Source organism: Tauraco erythrolophus, chromosome 1, assembly GCF_009769465.1.
Source record: "Tauraco erythrolophus isolate bTauEry1 chromosome 1, bTauEry1.pri, whole genome shotgun sequence".
Lineage (NCBI taxonomy): Eukaryota > Metazoa > Chordata > Aves > Musophagiformes > Musophagidae > Tauraco > Tauraco erythrolophus.
The window spans coordinates 8,382,290-8,404,756 of NC_141465.1; the positions used below are offsets into that span (position 1 = coordinate 8,382,290).

General features: G+C 45.5%; 1 protein-coding gene and 3 non-coding genes across 4 annotated transcripts; 3 read left to right on the top strand and 1 right to left on the bottom strand.

The window, feature by feature from the left end:
* Positions 1 to 7,338: 7,338 nt before the first annotated feature.
* Positions 7,339 to 7,410, top strand: TRNAD-GUC (transfer RNA aspartic acid (anticodon GUC)). The gene has a single exon. It is a non-coding gene; the product is annotated as a tRNA-Asp (tRNA).
* A 445-nt stretch (positions 7,411 to 7,855) lies between these two features.
* TRNAI-AAU (transfer RNA isoleucine (anticodon AAU)) lies at positions 7,856 to 7,929 on the top strand. The gene has a single exon. It is a non-coding gene; the product is annotated as a tRNA-Ile (tRNA).
* Positions 7,930 to 8,211: 282 nt separating this feature from the next.
* TRNAD-GUC (transfer RNA aspartic acid (anticodon GUC)) lies at positions 8,212 to 8,283 on the top strand. The gene has a single exon. It is a non-coding gene; the product is annotated as a tRNA-Asp (tRNA).
* A 774-nt stretch (positions 8,284 to 9,057) lies between these two features.
* CPOX (coproporphyrinogen oxidase) lies at positions 9,058 to 18,340 on the bottom strand. Its single transcript, XM_086622830.1, is given in 8 exon segments — positions 9,058 to 9,302; positions 11,263 to 11,367; positions 13,086 to 13,304; positions 15,582 to 15,723; positions 16,687 to 16,797; positions 17,647 to 17,790; positions 17,907 to 18,291; positions 18,293 to 18,340. Coding segments are annotated over 8 exon segments (1,242 nt in total). The 3' UTR covers positions 9,058 to 9,214.
* Between the last annotated feature and the right edge of the window lie 4,127 nt (positions 18,341 to 22,467).

A 22,467-nucleotide genomic window follows, 5' to 3' on the forward strand; every position in this document is an offset into this window, starting at 1 on the left:
CCTGTTCCACTGCCTCACCACCCTCTGAGTGAAAAATTTCTTCTTTAGATCTAATCGAAATCTCCCCTCTTTCAGTTTAAAGCCATTTCCCCTTGTCAATATATCTACCAAGGAAAGTTGCCGGCGTTTTTCCTGCTAGGAGGGCAGCTAACCTGTGTCAGGTTGGCGAAGGCTCCAAACTATAGGGGGGAAAAAAATGCTGTTTCAGCGTTAATAGAAGTATTTTTCAGATAGTGCCACAAACTTGACATTACGTAATCGATTTTCCATTGCATAGTAAAAAGGAAAAAAAATAACAGAACGCTTCAAAATATACTTAGGGTTTTCTGGAGTGTTAGTCTTTGGGGGATCAGGAACCTCCGGAAAGGTGTGATCAGGAATCTCCGGAAAGGTGTGATCAAGAGCTGGCGTTTGTTACGTGGCTGTCCTGGTTTTAGCTGGGACAGTGTTAGTTCTTCTTTTTAGCAGCTAGAAGAGCTCCATGTTTTGGTTTTACTCAGAGGCTCGCTCTGAGAAGAATGTTGATAGCAAGCTGATGTTCGTGGTTGGACGTGAGACTCCAAGGACTTTTCAGTGTGCCGGAGTGCAGAAGCACGGCAGGATAAGGGGGGAGCATAGTTGGGACAAGGGGGACACGATTCCCCTTGTGATTTGTGGTGGAATTTAAGATTGAGGGCCAAACTGGCCAATTAGTATTCCATATCATGCAGTGTCATGCCCAGTATAAAAGTGAGGGTCAGCCGGACAGAAGGGCTTTTGCGCTTTGGCTCTTTTCGCCGCTTTTGCTCTTTTGCGCTTGCTGCGCTTTTGCTCTATTGCCCTTTTTTTCCTCTCTCTCCCAGTACTCCCACTCTCAGAGTACTCTCTCTCTCTCTCTCTCTTCCTCTCTCTATTTTAGGGCCTTGCGTTCGTCCGGGATTGCAGCTTCGGGACGAGACGGGCTGCGGATAAGAGGGGGTGGTGAGCATCTACACTGTGTATTACTTATCTGTATTAAATTGTTCTTATCTCAACCCACGGGTTTCCCGTTTCTCCTTTAATTCTTTCCCTCATTCCTGGGGGTGGGGGAGGGTGAGAGACCGGCTGTGTGGGTTCGGTTGCTGGAGCGGCCTAACCCACGACAGTGGCGCAAGAGCGCACACCACCACCCATCTGCCACCGTGTTTAACAGACGTTTCAGCGTGTTTGGGCAGATTTATAGACAGTTAATTACATGCGTATGTGCCATTTTTCTCCATTCATCATCATTTACGTGAGCACCAGTGATGACTCACATGCTAAAGATGGTGTCCCAGATGTCCCTCTTCTTAATCTGCTGCCTCTTCCTGCCAAGCCAGATGGTCCAGTCCGCGGTTCAGTGAAGGGCCTCTTTGGCATGCCACCCAAACAACAGCAGCCACTCACCTCTGCTTGTCTGGATCCTGCTTGTTCCCAGTCGTTGGCACTACCAGGACAAAAGGCAGGGAGGTAGATTGTGACATCAGGAAGCTACCGTGATGGCCACCATCATGGTCATCATCAGAGTGGCTTCCCGATGTTGTGCCCTATGAAAAGGAGGATCCCTGCAGCTGTCCCCCAACTCACCAAGCTTATTGGTCCTGTTCTGCCAAGGAGACTTGATGGCCACCCATCCTGACCTAGAGAGGCAGGTCTATCCAGCCTGTCTGAGATAGCGGGTTGTACTACAGCAGTTCGCAACTCATCAGCGTCCTCCCACTCACCACCATTTACCTTTACCCTTTTACTGGCCCAGCAGACAGCACACCCCACTACAAGTCTGCATGTGGTGGTGCCAGGGTTTGTCCTGGCCCTAGGACATGGCTGTCCTGGCCTCATCCATGGTTGAAATAATCTTCCAACATTTCTTTTTCAGAAAATAAGCAATGGAGTCAGCATTCTTTCAGGCTGCCTTATTCTGACCAGCAGCTTTCAAGGTCCCCTAAAGCAACTGCTGCAAGCTCACATAAAGGAGCTGGTTCGTAAAAGTGGAGGAGGCAAAACTGTTGTTAATGATCAGCACACTCCTCTTAGCTTTGAAAATCTATAGCTTCTTCCTCTGCATCTAATCTAATTATAAAATAGAGTCTGTGGCCTGCAGAGCAAACAGTTCTGCTAATTGTAACCTGTCTAAAAAGTGTGGATTTCTTTCTGATACGATTCTGTGCAGTCCACAATCCTGCAAAGTGTTGTGATATTGCAAGATAAGGACTAGAATTCTACAGTGTATTTCTGATAGATTGTGTATTAAAATTAATTATTTGTCCTCATGTAAAGAGCAATAGCAAACATTGGTCAATAGCCAGCAGTGATACTAATAACTAGCAGGCAGGATCACAATTTACAGCAGTAACTACAAAATCTCTAACAGAGTTTTCTACATTATATTACTGCAAAGGAAATGAAAAATCACTCTTGTAGTTGACAAAAACCAACCTATAAACTTACACATTTGTCTGAAAGGACAGTGTTACCGAAAATCCGGAATAAGAAACTTATCAACACCAATGGGATGTAGATAAGCAGACACTTCTTTATTGCGGCGCCGGGTGCACGGGGGATATCTCCTCCTAGCGTGCGCACCTTGCACCAAAATTAAACTTCTTATATAGAGCTTACACATGCATAAACAAATTATTTCCCGAAAATCATTAGCATATTCTTCCCCTATTTCCGATTCTGCGCAATAAAATTTAGAATCATCTGGAAATGAGTCTGGGGTATAATATGGGTAGGTGGTCTATGAGTCGGTGGTCGCGATCTCCCCCTGCCGGAATTACATTTTGCTTAAGTTCACAGTTTCTGGTAATTACCTCATGGTTTCTTGGCAAGTACCCATAACTCGTTAAGGCTGGCCGTCTTCATTCTCATTAACCCAAACCTTGATAGCTACATGCATTCTTCTAGTTCTATGTAAGTATCATAAATCAATTGGTAGGTCAACTTGTACTTGTTATCTTATTTCTACATGATTCTAACTTATCCCTTTGGTCTTGATACAGGATTATACAAAGACTTTCATAGCAGCATCTGGTTACTGTACGAGCATACTTTTCATTGAAATATTTCTTATAGCTTTATATTATTAAAATCAATTGCAACCTATATTAATTACAAACTATTGATTAAATTCTAATTACTAAAATTCTAAGTATCAGTAACAACAGGGTCCTGTAAATAATCATCATATTAAAAAAAAAAAAAACAGTTTTATATAGAATATGACGTAAAATTATACTTGCAGATAACCTTAAGACTCCTAAGTTTGCGGAGTCACAAATAAATACCTGGTAGAAGAGTTCTTGGCTAAATTAAGTACAAAATTAGTAATTATGCAAGGTACCATAATCAAGAGAAGAGTAAGGTTCATCTTACCCTTTACTTCCTCATCCCTGGCCAAGTTCTTCTTCTGACTATGTGATATTATAAAGTTAGGCTACACTAGTTTTCCTGGACAAGGAAAGAGGTCAAAGGTATTAAATTTGACTCATTAGAGAAAGCAAAAGAAGACATGTATTTTAACCATTTAGTTCTAAGTATTGTATTTAGACAAATACCTCTCATTGGAGGTTCACCATACTTTACTTGTAGGTTCCTGAAGCAACTTTTGAGAACACAGTTGCTTAACTAATTTCTTACTCCAGAACAAAGAATATATACCTCTCCCTAGGCATCCTTCTCATCTTGAAAGACAGAGGAATGTATTTTGAACTATATTGACACAATATCTGTCTATTATAGACGCAATACAAACTCTGACTTGTGGTTTTTAAAATACTGAAATAATTATTTCATAATTTTCTTGGAGAAAGGCATTTTCAAAGGACTGAGTGATCAATAAATTAGGAAGAATTTAAAAAAAAATAAAAAATAAAAGAAAGAATCAGGGATAGTAATGTGGCAATGTAAAAAGATAAGAGGTTAAGCTTTGCAGACTGTCAGCAAAGAGGAGGAGCACCTTTGGAAGATACCTAAACTCATGCTGGCTGAATACAGTGGATCCCATTAAGACAGATACAGAATCTGACTTCCTAGAATCTTCTCAGAGCAAGTCAGATGACACAAAAGGCAGACCACAAAGCTCAAAATTTTTCTGATGCCAAAGCTACATCAAATCCCGGCACATTGTCATTAAAAGCTTTCACAGACAAATGCAGTGGCAACACCAAGACGCTTGAATTCAGTAACGTTATTTATTTATAAACAGCACATAATTTCATATATTCCCTTAGCTTTATTTTAGACTTCTGTGATCTATGTGGCAATATGCAGCAAAAACTCCTGTATGTATTGCTTGGAAAACATTAACCTCTGCACGTGGTAAGGGAAAGAGTAACAAGCGTAGACTATTGGACTAAAGACAAGAGACCCTCTCGTAACTAAACACGAGGGCTAAAACCTATTTACACTCTTAAAGTACGGGCAAACTTCAAAGTGCATTTTAAAAAGGTTTTGAGATACTGCTGAAATCCCTACGCAGTTTGCAAAGGACCTGTTGTTTTGCAGAAAGACACAAATCTCATATGTCCCGGTGCTAACATGAAATTTCATGAACTGAGGTAATAAACTGTTTTTTTTAAAATAGCCTGTCAGTTCTTAAAAGGATTCTAACTTGTCTGTTCTTTGTAATTTTCCGTTCTGGAAAGTAATCTATCAAGTGTGATTGCCCAAATAATGGGCATTTCTTCTTGTGTGCCAATAAGTGAGGATGAAGGTGAGGATGAGGATGAGCACAGATGGAGCAAAAGACTGCATGGGCAGATCAAACTCAGCAAAAAGCAAAGCTTTTAGATTATGTGTCTGGTTTCAGGTATATATGGCATATAAGATTACTGGAGAGCACTGCGTTTCGTTGCATTTGCACCTTCTGGCTCCTGGCATGCAAATTCCCAGGTGCTGACTTTTTACTGAGCCATCTCCCACTCTCGAGAAGCTCTTATCCCAGCGGTTCTCAGTTAGGTTGTTAATGCTGATCCCCCTGTGGTGGGAATCACCTTGGTTGGCGTTCCAGGTAGCTCAGCATGTCTTTTGTGGTCAAGTTTTTTCCAGCGCACAGCCCTCGAGAGTTTTCCAGGCTTAGCACAAATCTAGGAGAGGCTGGAGAAAACACCACAGCTTTATGGATGAAAGTCTGGGGTTAATCCTGGTCCTTGAAAAGGTGACCAAACCTGTCTGTCTCTGTGCTAAAAGAGAGGCAAAGCTACTGTTTGTTTTGGTCTTTGATGTACTTAAATTCCTCAAAGCTTTTGGGAAAGTCAGACATTTAAGGGCATTTGTTCGGGCTTAATTTAAAATCTGCCCTTGTCAGTTATCTAAGTTATCTCTTAAGCTTGTGGGAATCATTTTGGTTTGTGTGTGGGTTTTTGTTCCTGTCATTGTTTTTGTTTTTAAGACGATGAATTATTTTATGGCTGTATTTCTTAAATGTCAGTGAGGATTCAGGGCATCTGATTAAATTTATATGCTGAAAATGTTACTGTTCTTAGTCATCTGCCCTAAAAATCCTGAGCAACGGTTTGACTGCGAGGCAGCGCTGTCCTTTCTGCAGGCAGATCAGCTTGTGAGCTATTAAAAGTTTCAGCCTAGTGTATTGTGCTGAAGAGTGTATGTTTTGCAGGGGGCAATGGAAGCAGAGCTGGAGGAGATACAGATTCTCTCCTGGATGTTTTTCAACAGTTCAGCCCCTTCTGCAGGTTTGAAAATGGAGCACATCATGAAAATGTATTGAGGGAAGACGTGGCTTGGGGATACATGAATCTGCCCTTGTCTTTCAAAGGTACAGTGGCTTCCCATTTCTTCACAGAACTTAATTGTTTAGAAGAAAAACATGTTTGATACTACCATACAGGTTTTGCTCTTTCTACCCTTCCTTCACTTCTCTGTTTCTGCAGCTGATGTTACTGAAACGGTGTGCTTTCATCCATTTTTTTCTGTTGCATTTTGCAGTCAAGAACCACCAGAATATGCGCAAAAATTCAGTGTCATGAATCCAAGTCTTCAGACTTAGTCAGCTGTCAGCACTGGGGCAAAAGGATGCAAAAGTGTAGAATTGCGCTGTTCTGTGCTTTGAATTTAATTAATTCCTTATTCTGAAATTAGGTTACAGTGAGATGAGGTCTACTCACAATATCAGAAACACAAAACAGACTTTACATCATCGTTCTTCTCTGACCAGTTTTTTGTTACGGTGTTTCTCGATCTCAAAATTCTAACCAGATCCTTTAAAAGTGTGTTTGTGAGAGAACATGAGGCAGACTGGAGTTGGAAATCTATATTCTGCTTATGTCAGGTACTCTCCATTGGCATATGGAGTAGTTGATTTTGCTGTTTCCCAGAGTCTTTCGATTGGCTGCGTGAGGACTGTGGTCTCTTTGATGGACAAAACCCTGCCGTCTGGGAGTCCCACAGTGTTCCTGACCGAGCGCTGCTGCTGAGGGGCCACAGAAAGAATATACCACCTGCTGAACGTGGGGCACATCAGCTTGGCTTTTTTTAGGTGTATGGCTTTTAGCAGATTCTTTCAGGCTTGTTGCCAACTAAATTATTATTTTATATGGGCTGCACACAATTTTTTTTTTAAGCCCTTATATCTCACTGATAACTTCTGCTTTTTAAACTTAGAAGCCTTTATTGTGAGAGGTTCTGTTTCTTTCTTCTTCATGCACGTCTGGGTCTTTCTGCTCTTTTTTGTATCAGATGTCTCCCGTCCTATTCCTTTCTAACTCCCAAATTTTCTTACACTGGATCCATGACTGTGTCCTCATACCATGCATTTGTCAGTCTTCTAGTGGCAGCTTTGCGATCTTTTTTCTGGAGAATGCAGGAATGTCTCTGCTAAATGTTGCCTGGTTGAGAAGGCATTATCACGATACATTTATATGCTTTCTCAATGCAGCTGTTACCCTTTTTTTTCTTCCTAATATGTTCTTTTTATTAATGTCTTTTATGATAGGCGGTGTTAGTGGCAAATGAGCTCAGTTTAGCACTCATATGGACAGTTTGTGAAGCAAAGGGCTCGGAATTTGATGATGTCCTCCTTTACAACCTTTCACTGACTCAGAGGTAGTTAATTCTTAAGTATTTTCTGCTTTTTTTTTCGTAATGCCTCAATTTGAAAAGTGCCGCGTTTTCCTTCAGACTGGCTGTTGCCTTTTCAGGGAGAGCTGGCCTCCCGGCAGCTGGTTTGGCGGAGGGACACCCCGGCACCTTCCCTTGTACCGGGGTGCCGGGGCCGCGCAAGTGCCGTTCATCGCGGCAGCTCGCGGCGCGGTGCAGGCAGGGCGCGTGGGGTCTGCCAGGCGGGTCTTGGCGCTCGGCGGGGGGGGTGCTACTATAGCCCGTTCCTCGTTAGTATAGTGGTGAGTATCCCCGCCTGTCACGCGGGAGACCGGGGTTCGATTCCCCGACGGGGAGGAGGCCTTGCCTTTTATTCCCCGGCTCCTCCCCATCCCGGTAGCGCAGTGCACGGCGCGGGCGTGAGGGAAGTGCTGCGGACCGTGGTCGGCGGCGTGCGAGCTCCCGCGGGGGGAGAGGAGGGGAAAGCGTGGCTGGTCGTTTCGGTGGGGCGGTGCGCGGCCCTGCCGAGCAGCTCCACGCCGCCGGCGGAGCGGAGGAGGGGGACGCAGAGAAAAACGAGAGTTTTGCAAGTCTCCGTTTTAGCAATTCTCGTCAGCCCGGTTAATGTCCGTGCTGCTCTGCCAGCGCTCCCTGGAACGACTCGCCGCAGTGTCTAAAGAGAGCGGGCGCGGTAACGCTGCGGCTGCGGAGCCCGCGGGAGCAGCTACCGGCAGCCGTTCCACGCGCGGCGTGTCGGTGGGAGTGCGTGAGCTGCGTGGACGCGGGAAACACCGTTCAGTTCGGCCGGTTAGCTCAGTTGGTTAGAGCGTGGTGCTAATAACGCCAAGGTCGCGGGTTCGATCCCCGTACGGGCCACTCGTTTTTCGCCTTGGAGGTGAGGAAATCACTAGCTGTTACTGAATGTTCTTTTTTTTTGTAATTTTTTCTTTTTCCGAGGAGGAAACGTAACTCGGAAATGAAGACGGTAGGCCCCAAGGGGTTGCGTTGCTTCGGCGATCAGAGGGCAGCGAGTGTGAGGCGGCCAGGCGGGGCTCACAGTGCGCGGGCGCCAGCACAGCCTCCACTCAGGTGCCTGAAACCTGCCAGAGGTGACGTCTCACTACGTCACAGGGCGAAGCCAAGCACTTATCACCTCACTCCTCGTTAGTATAGTGGTGAGTATCCCCGCCTGTCACGCGGGAGACCGGGGTTCGATTCCCCGACGGGGAGGAGGCAAGGCGGCTTTGCCTTTTCCTCTGCCGGCCCCCAGGGCGGGTGGGAGCAGTATCTATCTCTTGCTTTTCCCCACAAGGTTCGTGCCGTGGGAAGAGGAGACAATCAGATCAGCCTGCGGCTGGGAGCAGCGTGAGAAGTGCTAGTTGGAAGAGCCCGGGTCAACCCCCAACAGCTTCCAGGCCTGCCCCGCAAAGGAGGTGGCCCAAGGCAGGTTGCTGTCCTGTCTTGATCACAGCTAAGATGTGCATTGCTGAAAATATTTTTCTCCTCAAAATAAATAGCAAGTCTTCCACTCCCATCAGGTGAGACTTGGACCCCAGCCACGCAGAATCTCCCAGTTACTGATCAGGCAAGTTATACTACTGCAGCACATTTTAAAATGCTTTCCCCTTCTCAAGCCAGTGTAGATAGCCTCAAAATACACATAGTTAAGTACCACCTTTTTCACAACTTCCTGAAAGCAGACTTTAAGGTTTAAAATCATATCAAATATTCCCTTTATTCTTTACAAAAATATTTCTAAAACATCTCACTCAACATTTTCCATGAGTAAGCAGGGATATTTAGGCACAGATAATGCTTTCATTGCACTGGGAGAACACTTCACAGTAGTTTACCATTTTGCGGTCAAACGAAATCAGTTGAGGAAGTTCTTAAGCATGCACAGGAGTCCTGTGAGGGCATCACCAGTCCTTCACAGGGCAACATCAACACGGGGTGATAACATTAACTGATGAATCTTAAAGAATGAGTTCACATATTTGCAAGTTGTAACAAGTCTACAGCATTGTTAAGGCATCAGGTAAAAGTATAAATAGATACACTAAAATGCCATGCAACAGCAGCTTGAATGAGCTGGTTTGCAGGCATTCCTGTTCTTTCATAATGGCTCAGTGTAAGCAATCCATCTTGTTCACAGTCTGTGTCAGTGCACCCAGTCTTTGGGATTGCGCAAAACCTCCAGGATTTCTGCTTCTTTTGAGCTCTCTGGAGGGGTGTGCATGTACTCCCACCTGTGGAGAGAGGGGAAACTCACTCAGACTGCCCAGCTGGCTGCCGTCTCTCCCGCACTAGGCTGTGTCTGGACTTGAGTTGCCTTTTCTGAGGATGCAAAGCTAAATACACAGTTGATACTCTCGCATCAGGTAGACAGATATGGCTACACACCATTAAGTTCAATAAACACAAATAACACTGGAAGAGACAGTAGAAATGTTAACTCGATCTTCCTTCCAACTTACGGAAAGGCTGGAAGAACAAAGAAAAAAGAAATGCCCCCTACCCCACAATTCATGAAGGTTTATTTGCAGAGATTTTTTAACAGTCTCTTGTGACACACTAGTGTCACAAGGAAGAACGAGCCAAAAAAGAACCCAGACAAAAGAGAGCAAGGATGCGAGTCCTAAGGGAAATGCCAGCTTCAAACTTTATCATTTGATCCTGATGCAGTACTTTCAGCCACCCAGGGCAAATTTTTCCAGAAGCTGGACTGGAAGCGCTACAAGTCCTTGTTGAATCTTTGTTTTTAAAAAAGTTGATGAGAGACCACTTTTTATTGAAAAGGCAATTACAAGGCATGACAGGAACAAAAGTGTCAGCAGTCACAAAGGAATGGGTACAACCTTTTTCGACTTTTTTCTTCCAGGAAGATCCCATTCATGCTGTTAAGGGAGCTATTTATGCTGACAGAAAGAAGCAGAACCAGACCATCCCCGTAATGAAAAGGTAGGACCATGCTACACCACCAGGTGAGGGACACATCAGGTTTTGGCAGTGGGGGGAAGCTACACAGTATGACCAGGACTGCCTTTATGGTTAAGGGGTAGCAGGCAAAGATGAGTTATCCTAGTGGAGGGAAGCCACTAATGGAGTCTTACGAAATTCATGATGCGGCCTGTGCTATTCAACATATCTAAAAGCAACCTACAAAGGGGCATAAACAGTAAATTACAGTTTGCTGATATGGCAAGACTAAGCAAGATCAGTTAAAACCTAAAAAGGCAGTTGAAAAGAGTTAATATCAAGCCAAGCAACTGAGCAACAAAATGGTAGGTGAAATTCACTGTTGATTGCTACAAAGTGATGCACACAGAAAAAAGTTATGTGCATATTTAGAGACTGAGTTAACTTTTACTGCCAAGAAAAGATCTTGACATCATAACGATTCTATGAAAAAGTCAGCTCAATGCTTAGTAGTGGTCAAAACCAGCAAGCACGTATTAGGATTATGAAAGGAATAATTAACTAAAACGTCATTGTGCCACTGTGTTAGTCATCAGCACACCTGCATCTTCGATACAAATACATAGTTTATGTTGTCTGTTCCTTATCCCCAATTCGGAAAGGGCCTAGAATACTTAAGCCTAGAGAAAAATGGCAAATGGGATCAAAGCTATGGAACAGCTACTGTACAAAGACTAAAAAGCGGAGGACTTGGGCTGGAAAACAACAATTAAAAAAACAGAAGCGTGTAAAATAAAAACTGTTACAGAGAAAATGAACAGGAAGAAAATCTGGTTACTCTCTGAAAAGTTGAATTAAGTCATCAAGTGCAAGTAGAAAACAAGGAGAAACTTTTTCACACAACACACAGTTACACTCTGGAACTTCCTTACCACAGGCTTGTCAGGACTGCCATAAGCAGTCCTGGCACAGTTTCAAAGAACTGCTAAACAAAAACCCGTGGAGCAAGCAGGGGAGATTTATCAAGAGGTACTAAGCACAAAAAATACCTATTTTCTTCTTATCAGAAAGTATCTAGGCTATGTTCTAGATACTTTCGTTATTACTAGCAACTGCACGAGTGTAGCAGACCAGAGGAGCACCTGCATGTTATTTGGCCAGTTCTTGTATCAAGCATGAACTAACCACTGTTAAAGAGACTGGACATCAGGACAGAGCTTTGATTGAATCCTATAAAGTATTTTAATAAGAACAGTGCCTACCTGCAACTCCACTTATCTATGTCCTTACCTTGCAGTCAGTGGCAGAGACATAAGAATGCTTTCGATTCTTGATCCTGGTGTCAGGAGGCCAAACTTTGTACCTCTGTCATAAATCAAGTTGAACTCCACGTACCTATGGGAGGAGTGAAGAGATGCAACAGAAAAACAGAAGTTACTTGCGCCTCCTTCAGCTGGCGGACACCAAACAGAACCAGCCTGTCTTTCTGCTGTGTTGGGTGTCAGAACGAATCCCGGTTTGGGGCCAACTGTTCTCTAGCATCCTCTGCATAGGAATGCAAGTGTGACCTTGCCACTCCACAAAGCACAGGAAGTAACAGATGAGCAGACACACTATTCAAGGAGAGCATTCTGCATGGTGTTACACTAGCTTACTTCTCCTAGACCTCAAGCCTGCTGGCAAGCTCGACACCAAATTTAGCTTGGTTATGCTAGTACTCCTTTTTGTGGTGGTGTGATACGTAAGAGGAACCTTAAAGGAACTGGAAATGACCACAGGAAAAACTCTACTGTGCAGTCCTCCATGCTGAAAGACACTTAAGCAGCAAGGTCAGAACAAGATTTTCTGTTTCTTGGGGAGAGTAGAAAAGTAACAGAAGTCAGACAGCTTCAGAGTGCTGGCTGGGACTTGCGAGTGCCAGAACAGAGAGTTTTCTGCCCCCAGCATAGGAACAGAGCAGTGACAATTGAGCAGGGGTTATCTTAGTAACCAGTACTGAGGTATTAGTGCTTAGCAGAGGTACAAGAAGGGAGGAGTGCTTATCTATTTGCAGAAATGCAGCGCTTAGCCTAGCCCAGTAACCTTCAAACAGATTCAGGGAAATAAGCAGGCCTCATGAACCAGTCCTGGCTGCAACCTTAAGAAGCTATTCCCCCTTATAACCTTAGCAGGATCCTGAAAGGCCAACACACTCAGCAATAGCCTCACCAAATTAAGCATATGTGCTTATTTGAATAATAGCTGCAGGGCAGTGATCTAAAATGGAATGCTCTTGCCTCCTCTATGCCAGTCTCAGATTTCCCTGCAGGAGAGGCAGAAACTAAAGACTCCGCAGTTCTGCACAAAGCACATGTGTTCTCATTTCTCCATATGCTTACACAATATCTTGTACTTTTATTGTGTACAAGATTACACATTGTATCTACCAGTACACTTAAGCTTTTGCAGCATTAACAGTTGTTCATGCGACTAAGCATCCTCCAAAGTCTTTTAAGTTACAGTGACTTTGGACCATAGTAGAAAAACAAAACCCCTCTGTATCTTTATTCCTTTACAAAGAGTTCACTGGGTCCTCAGTTCAATGCCAAGATCAGAAAGGATAAATATGTAAGAAGCTGAAAGTACTCTTGGGTACAGTTATTCCAGGACTTTCTGGGGTTTAGCTTCATTGCTGAGCAGGACGCGTGACTCCCTCACCCTTATGCTCCTCATGTCATGGAGTAATCCTGTATCCCACATCACTGGGCTGCAGGAGAGGGCAGGATTCAGGACAACGTGCACCCCTTTGCCTGTTACAAGCAGCAGCTTCTCTTGGTTTTGAAGAAGTAGCAGAGAAACCATGGAATTTAGTATGGGTTGCTTGTGCTGAAACATGGGAGAGTGGGGGATACAGATGAGGGTGTGCTAGTACTCTCCCCGGCAATCTAGCATTGGATTTCAAAAACAGTTCTGTACACAAAAGTGTTGAAATTCTCTGGCAAGCTTTAGAGTGCTTATACAAACTCGGCCCACAGCACAACAGGACATAAACCCTGCAACCATGAAGAACTAGCTGGTTTTTTCTTGCCAGCAAATCCACCTCCCATGTATTCTTTTGCTCCTTCAGTACTCACCGTCCTCTCCGAAGCTGCTGCCACAGCTTTTCCTCTGGTGTGAAGGAGTCATGGCAGTGCCTTTTCACAATGGGAATGTAACAAGGCACAACAGCTTTGGCACAACTCTTCACAAACTGGAATACTTCCTCCTTGGAGGGAGAGTCCACGTCATCAAAGAATATGCCTCCAATCCCTCTTCGCTCACCACGGTGCTTGATATAGAAGTAGTCGTCACACCTGGAAGAGGTAGCAGGCACTTACTAATATGGTCCACAATATTCTAAGAAATGAACAGAACTCCAGACAGTTACGTGGCACAGGACAGCGCTAGTGAAATACTGAGGCAAAGCCAGTTGTGCAGTGCCGGGTACCGCACGGTTTCACTGATTGCTGTGAGCCAGGACGGTTCTGCACCATCTGGAAAGCACTCCTGTGTTCGCTTACAGTGAAAGTTCTGACGAAACGCTCTCTGCAAAGCTACGTATTGCTGCACAGTCACTGAACACGTAATACTCAAAACACCGTGCAGATGCTTTCATGTGGAATGACCCCATCCATGTCCGCCACTTACGAGGAGGAAGAACATCTGATGTCAAAACTTCACCCTAACAGTTCTTTCTAGATTTCATTTGCAGAATTATATATAGATCCCAAATTATTTGTACAGCTTTTAGATGAACTCAAAATAAACTTGGAAGATAACTTATTCTTTTTGCCATTCTAGTGAAAAAAATTATTTTCTGCATCAAAACTAAAAGAACCTACAAACCCAAGACCAGATATGAAAGCCACCATCACTTAAGGAAAAATCCAAAGTGAGCAGCCTTCCTTGGAAAAAGGCTTTTCAATAGTTAACCTTGGAAGCTGGAGCCATTCCAGCAGTGGCTTTTCATGGCTCATGGTCAAGTTTATGAAGGAGTAAGTGCAGGTTATCCTACAGCAGGGAGGCGATTAATCTCTTTTGTATTTACTGGGAGTATGTAGGCTTGCAATTACTATAAATTAGCTGATTCATTGTGTCCACACCCTGTGTTGCTTATAGCTGCTGGCTTGGGCAATCATGCTCTGTGAGTCTTGACACGGGGGAGAAACGGAAGGGAAGTAGGAGGCAGAAACCAACAGCAAGGAAACCCTGCCTTCCTTTAGGACTAGTTTTCCATGCATGTATCCATCCACAGTTGCTGTTCTCAAGCAATATAAACAGCATGGCCACAGTGAGAGAGATGTGGAGATATAACAGATAACCTATGCTATTTTTTTATTCACTGGGATGATCAGCCTTTTTTTTTTTATAGCAGCAGGAAGAGTTAGGAAGAAATGGGTGAGTCAGAAATGCAAAAGAGAACAAGCCTGACAAAAATCTTAAAGCTATATCAGAAAGATAGCATGGTAAACATAACGAGAGCTTTTACGTTTGAGAAAGGTGGGAAAAGGGGCAATGCTAATTAGTAGAAGCTCAGAGATGATTCACATTGCTCTGGCAGTGAGAACCGCATGCCCCTACACAGTTGCTGCTTACAGCACACGCTGATGCTGCAACTGAGAAAACAGCCTTTGTCCTCTCCTGAGCTACCCTCAGACTAAGAACAGACTCCTTCTCCCTGACCCCCTGCAGCTGGCATTAAGCCACTGAAACAATCTGACCATTAAGGCAGACACTCTGAACTACCATGCAAAAACTCCTCAGAGAACAAGACTGTAGTCTTAAGGTTATAGTATCTACTTCTCTACTAAGTGCTTCACACCCGAGCTACAACACCCACTTTATCTCCTGTCCTCAGACAAGACCTGGTAGTTTACAAAGGGGTAACTCCTCCTTCCTGGACACCAGAGCCTGTAGCAGATAGGATTATCGGGCACAGAGCAGCAAGCTCCCACTGAACAGTGAAGGATCCCATCACCTGTATCTCTCAGCTCAAGAAGGACTTTCAAAGTTTGCAACTTTAGAGAATACGCTGTTGAACTCTCCGTGTCACTAGAAGACAAGTACAGCTCCATCAAAGCTATAAAGCTTCTACATTAAGGATGAACCCAAAAAAAAAGCAATGAAGACCAGACTGAAGGCAGAAAAACTGGAATGGGATTCCCAGAACTGCAGGGCGGGCCAAGAGCTCACACTGGTTATGCACATTTACCATGAGTTCACTGTAAGCAGAATTAGTGCAAGTCCATGGGGAAAAAGTCTTTGCCTAGTTTAACATCAGGGGCTAAAAGGAATTTTTAAGTTGCATGGTGATCTGTGGCTTACAAAACCTTGTCGTGTCAGCTTGGTTTTTATTTGGGCTATAGACTTCTGATCCTAGTTGTCAGCCCTCTCATTTGAAAAACTCAGGCCTCTGTAAGTAAGCGATTGTTTTAGACTACATTTTGTCCTAGTGCACCTTTACTGATTTTCCTTTGGTCTGCTGGTACTCTTCAAAAGGCAGCAGAACCTGCTGTTCCTAAAGTACACTTAACTGGTTATATCCAGTGCCACCTTCTGCTCCCACAAAAGGAACATCTCTCCCCACATACCATTTCTTGTACTTGGGATACAGCTTCAGATCATGCTTGTCACAGGCTTCTTTCAGAGTCTGGTGAAAATGAACGGCATCCTCTTCATTCAGGTAAGTTGGAGTGAGGTCAGTCCCACCACCAAACCACCACTGTTTAGTTCCTACAGGAGACAGGCGAGCAGCAACATTTTACTTCTGAACTTCCAAACAGAAGTACACTGCTAGTGGTTCACCAAGAACTAACAACTACTTTTACAATACAAACCAAAATCATTATTTAGTGGTGTTCCCAGACATCAATCGTGAAAAATTTGAGTTTGAGGTAGTGCGGTGACTACCTTTCCAGTGACTTCAGGAAAACATGAAAAAAATCTCAGAGCAGTGAAAACCATTTGTTCAGTATTTTGGACTGCTGACCCTGACTACAGGATACCAATTTCAAAGATGGGCTGGCAACTCCTGTTCAAGAATCCAGAAACATTTTACTGCATGCCAAAGAAAGGAAACATCTTCCTTAAATTCAGAGAAGTAACTAACTAGAACCGATCCGTAATGATCTGGCAAAATAACTGAAAGAAAACTCTCTCTGAGCTTCTGACAGTAGGTACACTGTCACACGGGACAGGTGAGCTCTCGGTGTTAGACTGCCTAGTCTAGAGTCCTGCTTCTGACAGCAGCAAGTTGCGGAAACTCAGGGAAAAAAAGGAGAGCAATGTTTCTGACAGTACGTCCTCTCAGCTTCTGAGATAAAGGTACATCCTCACCAGAATGCTTACCAGTCCTACACAGCCCTTTCTTCTACTAAATTCCAGACTTGCTCTTCAAATATTTCACACTTATTTATAACCTCCTACACTTCAACTCAAGTCTGCAACTCCTGGTGTACGCTGCAAAAAGTAAAGTGCAAACACCCTTACTGTGCCAGATGCAAACATCACCTTGATTTTACAAACAGACAAATGAAGGCCCAGAGGTTAAGCGCTTCAGTGCTACACCACAGACTCTTGGCACAGCTGGGAACACACCTGGACTGGTTCTTAACATCTTACCCTAGCCACGCGTTCACGCGTCTTTCACGTAGAGTCAGACGTTTCATACGTACTTCACTGGATTTAAATTCTTACCGTCTGCTTCTTCGATTTCAAAGTATCTGTAGTTGAAGTGCATGGTTGGAACGTGAGGGTTCTTTGGATGGATAACAGAGCTCACGCCCATGGCGCAAAAAGGCAGTTTCCCTACATAAAAAGATGCACAGAAAAACACCTTCAGCTTTTCTAACAACTTCATTTATTATCATTTAAGGAACATCATTATTTTTCCTTAGGTTCCAAGCTATGTTCTACAACAAGAAAATTTCTGATGTTGGGTCACCATAAGTATTAATCAATGTGCAATCTACTTCTTATCCAGACACTTCTGTGCACCCAACTAAATGCCTTTTTTTTGTATTTGTCCTAAAACGTACCAATATGTCAGAGCACCCATTAGATGAAGATCGCTTAAAACGTACGGCACTACTAAGGCTTTCCACCACCTGCAGTCCTCAGAACTACTCTCTGCTACGTGAATGTGGGTTGAATCCTCTTTATCCTTCAAGTCGTGTTGGTTATTTCCCTCCATCTCTTTGGTACGTAACTCCTGCATTGTTTCCCTGTTGAGCTACAGTGTTTTTACTGAGAAACAACCTGTGCCTACAGCAGAATCATAGAATGGTCTGCATTGGAAGGGACCTCAAAGATCATCTAGTTCCAACCCCCCTGCCATGGGCAGGGAAACGCTCCACTACAGCAGGTTGCCCAAAGCCTCATCCAACCTGGCCTTGAACACTTCCGGGGATGGGGCAGCAAGACAGACGGAGGAAGCACTCTGATAGCCCTGATTTTTAGGGACATTAAAGTTCACCTGCCAGGCTTACTGGCTGAAAACCACCGTGGTACAAATGACACCTTTCTCTGAGCATCGATCAGTCCAGCCTTCCTCACGTTCGGCTCAAAGGCCAGGCTCTGCTGTCAAAGTCCCCGCACGGGAATACTGGGGTGAATGCACCCTGACTGCCCGCCTCACCTGCCCACCGGGCACCTTACCGTCTTTGGCCTTCAGAGACTTCCCCCTGCTTCTCATCTGCCGCGCCGCCTCCTCGGACAGGACCCCGAACACCACGGACACGTTCACGCCCGCCTTCTCGAAGACCTCGCCGTCCTGCAGCACGCAGCTGATGCCGCCTCCACCTGCCAACGCCACGGTCAAACCGCGCCGGAGCCGGCGCCCCTGGGGGTGCCCGTGCCCGGGGTGCCCGTGCCCGGGGTGCCCGTGCCCGGGGTGCCCCCCGCGGCCCCCCCCGTACCTTCCTTCCTCTCCCAGGTGTCGACGGCGAAGGTGGCGCCGGGGTCCAGCGCGGCCAGGGCGCGGCACACCTCCCCCTGCGTCTCCATGATGAGCAGCTCCATGCGGCTCCGCAGCTCCCGCCGTCGCCGCCGCAGCTCCCGCAGCCCGCTCACCGGCGGCGCCATGAACCGCTGCCGCAGCGCCTCCTCCTCCTTCTCATCCTCGTCCTCCTGGGACGCCGCCATCGCGGCCTGCCGCTGCCGCCGCCAGAGCCCCAGCGCCAGCCCGCCCAGCGCCCCCGCTGCCGCCAGCGCGGCCCGCCGGCCGCCCCGGCCCGCAGCCAGCCCCGGCGGCACGGAGCCCAGCGCCCGCCGCCCCACCGCGGCGGCGAGGGCGAGGGCAGGACGGGCCGCGGGCGGCCCCGCGGAGCAGCTGCGCCGCCGCCGCCGCCATCACGGGCACCAGCGCCGCACTGCCGGCGGGGCGGGCCGGGCCGGCCGGGGCGGGGCCGGGCCGCGCCGCGCCGCTCCGCGCGGTGTGGAGATGTCCGTTTACGTACGTGGGTATACGTCTCTGTCATTAGCTAATAGAAAAGAATAATACGCTTATTTATAAAATAACATCAGTAAATCAGCTGTTCGATTTGAAAGAAAACTCTCATAGCTTGGTTCAACACAGTACCACCATCGACGGCTGCACTGTCACGTTTATTCGAGGAAAGTTGCCGTTGTATTTGTTTGCTGAAGTATTTTGTTATTTGGCTAGCTGGTTTGTTGCGCGGTCCCGCTGTTGATACAGCTGATGTCGCGGCAGCTGAGAAAACAGAAAATCATTTTAATGGATCGAGTGCCAACATCAGCATCAAGAAAATCAAACGGAACTGTAAGCTGGTGCTACGCGGTACCGAGAGGACAGGACAGGAGAGTTCGTCCCGGCTGGGTGCCGCGGGGCGGTGCGAGCGCCCCGTAACGCTCCCGGCTGGGTGCCCCGCGGCCGGCCCTGGAGCCCGGTTCGCGCCGAACTGCCCGCCCCGTGCCGGTGCTGCCGCCGGAGAGGCGGCGGCGGAGGCAGCGCTCGGTGCGGCGGTGGGAGAAGGGGCTTCTGTCCTAGCGCCCATAACGCGTTCCTGAGTACTAGTATCGAATAACCCGTTTTCGTCAATGCAGCTGCTTGAGGCTGCAGAGTTGTGTGAGTAAAGAGTTGTACAGGGCTCGGCATGGCTGGAATAGGAATGAAGATGGACTTTGTTGAGCTGTCCTATGAACCGAGTGGAATTGCTCAGCTGTGCATGGCATTGCTGGTTTTATACTTGCAGTAATGAGTTTTTTTTGAATCTGAGCAGTTTGTGGGACTGCCAGTTAGAGCAATGGGAATATTTCTCATGGATTTGAGAGGGCACATGCTTATGCCTACTTTGTTCTTTCTTAAGTTGAAACACTGTTTTTTTTCCTAATAAAATAAGAATTCAGAGTAATAAGGTGAAGGATTATGTAGAGCTAGATATTGAAAGGTACTGCATAGCACCAACTTACAGTTCAGTTTGATTTTCTTGGTGTTGATGTTGGCACTAGATCCATTAAAATGATTTTCTATTTTCTCAGCTGGCTCTTTAACAAACAAATAAAACGACAACTTTCTTCAAATAAACATGTGACAGTGCAGCCGTTGATGGTGGTACTGTGTTGAACCAAGCTATGAGAGTTTTCTTTCAAATCAAACAGCTGATTTACTAATGTTATTTTTAAAACTAAGCGTATTATTATTATTTTCTAATAACTAATGACATTTATTAAAGCTGCCATTGATTGAGGAACCATATGAGGGTTAAGCTGGGAAAAATAACAGCTGCCTCAAAAGACCAGCCCTGCAAGGTTTGTGCTCTGATATGGAACTGTTCCTTGGAAACAATGAGCTTCTGGTATTTCAGGACTGTTTTGCACCTGTAGTACCCGAAGAGCAGATCCGTTTCAAGAGTGGCTCTTGTGGAAAGCAAGGAGATTTGTCCCTAATATGGATCAGGGCTTCGTTATCTATCTCTTTCCATTGTAGGGTATTTGGAGGGGCAGGTCTGTGTAAAGTGATAACGTTCACTCAAAGGCTTAGTCCAATTTCTCGTTTCTGAGCTGATTCTGCTCTTTGGCAGCAGAGGTTGCTGTGAAGCTGCTGAAGCTTTGCAAGTAACAAGGGAAGGAGACCTCTGAGCTAGACTCTTTTCTGCCATCAACTGGAGGACAGGATCCCTGATGAGCCAGGAGACCTGAGTCATTGTGACATGAATGAGGAAAGGAGTGTGTCTCTATTTGCAGGAGAGATCTGTGGCTGAGGGCACTACTGTCTTAGGGGCTGAGGTACGTCTGCTTAATTTGGCTGCACTAAGCAGCTCTCTACGCAGTTCTTTATCCAGGGCTGTCTGTGGTAGCTCAGTTTCTTCCTGAATTGCATCCACTGGATTTACCTAAAGGTTTTAGTGATAACCAGTGTGCGTTGTGCACTTCCATGCTACTTGTGGTAGTAAAGCTCTGGTCTTTGCGTGGGTTTCTTAGACACTACTGTAGTGGAAAGAATAAATAAATGCTGGAGCCAAAAGACATCTGAAATGCATTCGTGCTAATGAGCATTTCATTATTTTTTTCTGTATTACATTGAGTGCAAACTTTGATTGATAACATCCGTTAATTCATCTGGACAAGAACTCTGGAGGTCTTTATTCCAACCCCAGGGGTTCACTGTTCCCAGGCTGGATGAGGTTGTACAGGGCCTTCCTTGTGCGGCTGCATTTGGAAAAGCTCCTCACCCCCATTGTGCCTGGGCTCCTGCCCTAGCGCTCCACCGCCCCCACCAGGAAGAATTTTTTCTTGTGTCTAGTGAGAATTTCCTTTGCTGCAACCACATTGTCAGGTCGGCATCTTGCTCTTGCTGCTGAACCTTGGAAGCACAACTTCTTTACAGACTGGAATTTCTTGGGCTGGACGCTGGAGTGTGGTTAGGCTGCACTTTCTGGTGGAGGTGAGGAGGAATGACAGAGTGTAAAATTGATACTTCGGTTTCTGTGCTGCGTCCTCCACGTTAACTCCTTCTGAGGGCCTTCTCTCTAACAGGAGTTTGAGGTTGAAATGTCAGGCAAATGCCATATACTTTCCCTTTGCAGCAGTGCAGAAGGTGCAATTAGCAGACAAGGCATCAAATATGGCACTTTGCACAGGAGAGATTTTTTTGTAGCCCGTTTATACATGTACAGCCAAACCATGCTGGCAAGTAAAAATAGCATTGTAGAGAGTAGCTCAAGCTTCCTTTTAATGTGTTTGAACTAGTGTGCTTCACCACGTTATTTCGGCTTACCTCTCTCTACAATACTGAGAACAGGAGCACGTACTGATGTGTGACACTGTCTCAACAGCGATGAGAGGCAGGAAAATGACAGCTTACGTTTTGGTCTGCATTTTCAGTGCATAGTGTTGGTATGAAGGGTGGGGGCTTTCAGCTTGTCTGTGTGCTATTGAATTTCTGTGCTCTTCTGTTTCTTTAGAAATACAAAAGGAAGAGGAAAAAGGCACTTGGAGCTTAGATCAAAGCCAAAAGGAAAACCTGGAATTGGTTCTTGCATTTGCTTGAACAAGAATTGAACCTGAGGAAATGTACCTCACCCTTTTTTAGTGCACTAGGTGAAATTCCAAGGTCTTGACTTTCCTTTGAAATCTCCATGTAAATTTTTAAAGTCTGACTGGAAATTTACATAGGGACATGACTTTGAATATTATTTCACTTAATGGGTGTCGTGGTTTAGCCCAGCCAGCAACTAAACACCACACAGCCGCCCGCTAACCCTCCCTCACCCCCAGGGAATGGGGAAGAGAATTAAAGGGGAAAAGGGAAGGAGATCCATGGGTTGAAATAAGAACAATTTAATAATAATAATGTATGAATATATATGCATCATGATAATAATATATACAAACAAGTGATGCACAGTGTAATTGCTCACCACTCAGTGACCAATGCCTGTCCCATTCCAGTAAACGATTCTGAAACAGATAAGTCCCTACACCACAATCCTGGACGAGCGAGAGGCCGGAAAAGAGAGTGAGAGAGAGAGAGCTCTCCAAGAGTCTAAGCGTGACAGCCCCCAGAAGAAAAAAGTCCTTCTTTCTGGTCAACCCTCATCTATATGCTGGGCATAACGTTGCATGATATAGAATACTTAATTGGCCAATTTATCCCTCAATCCTAAATCTAAATTCAAATTATATGGGGAGTTGTGGACTCTTTATTCTGGCTCTGCTCTCCCCCAGCCTGCCATGCACTTGCACCCTGGCAAAACACGGGAAGCTGAAAAGTCCTTGAGGTCTCAGTCCCAACTGTAAACATCAGTGCCCTAGCAACATTCTTCTCATAGCGAATCCCAGACTAAAACCAAAACACAGAGCTCTTCTAGCTGCTAAAAAGAGAAACTAGCTCTGTCCCAACTGAAAGCGGGACAGTGGGTCATCCGTTTTCATACCTGTCTGTGTTGTGATAGTGAGAGTCTTGTGGTGGGTTTTGTTTTCGATGAGAGTGAAGCCGTTTAGAGTTGCTTTGTAGCC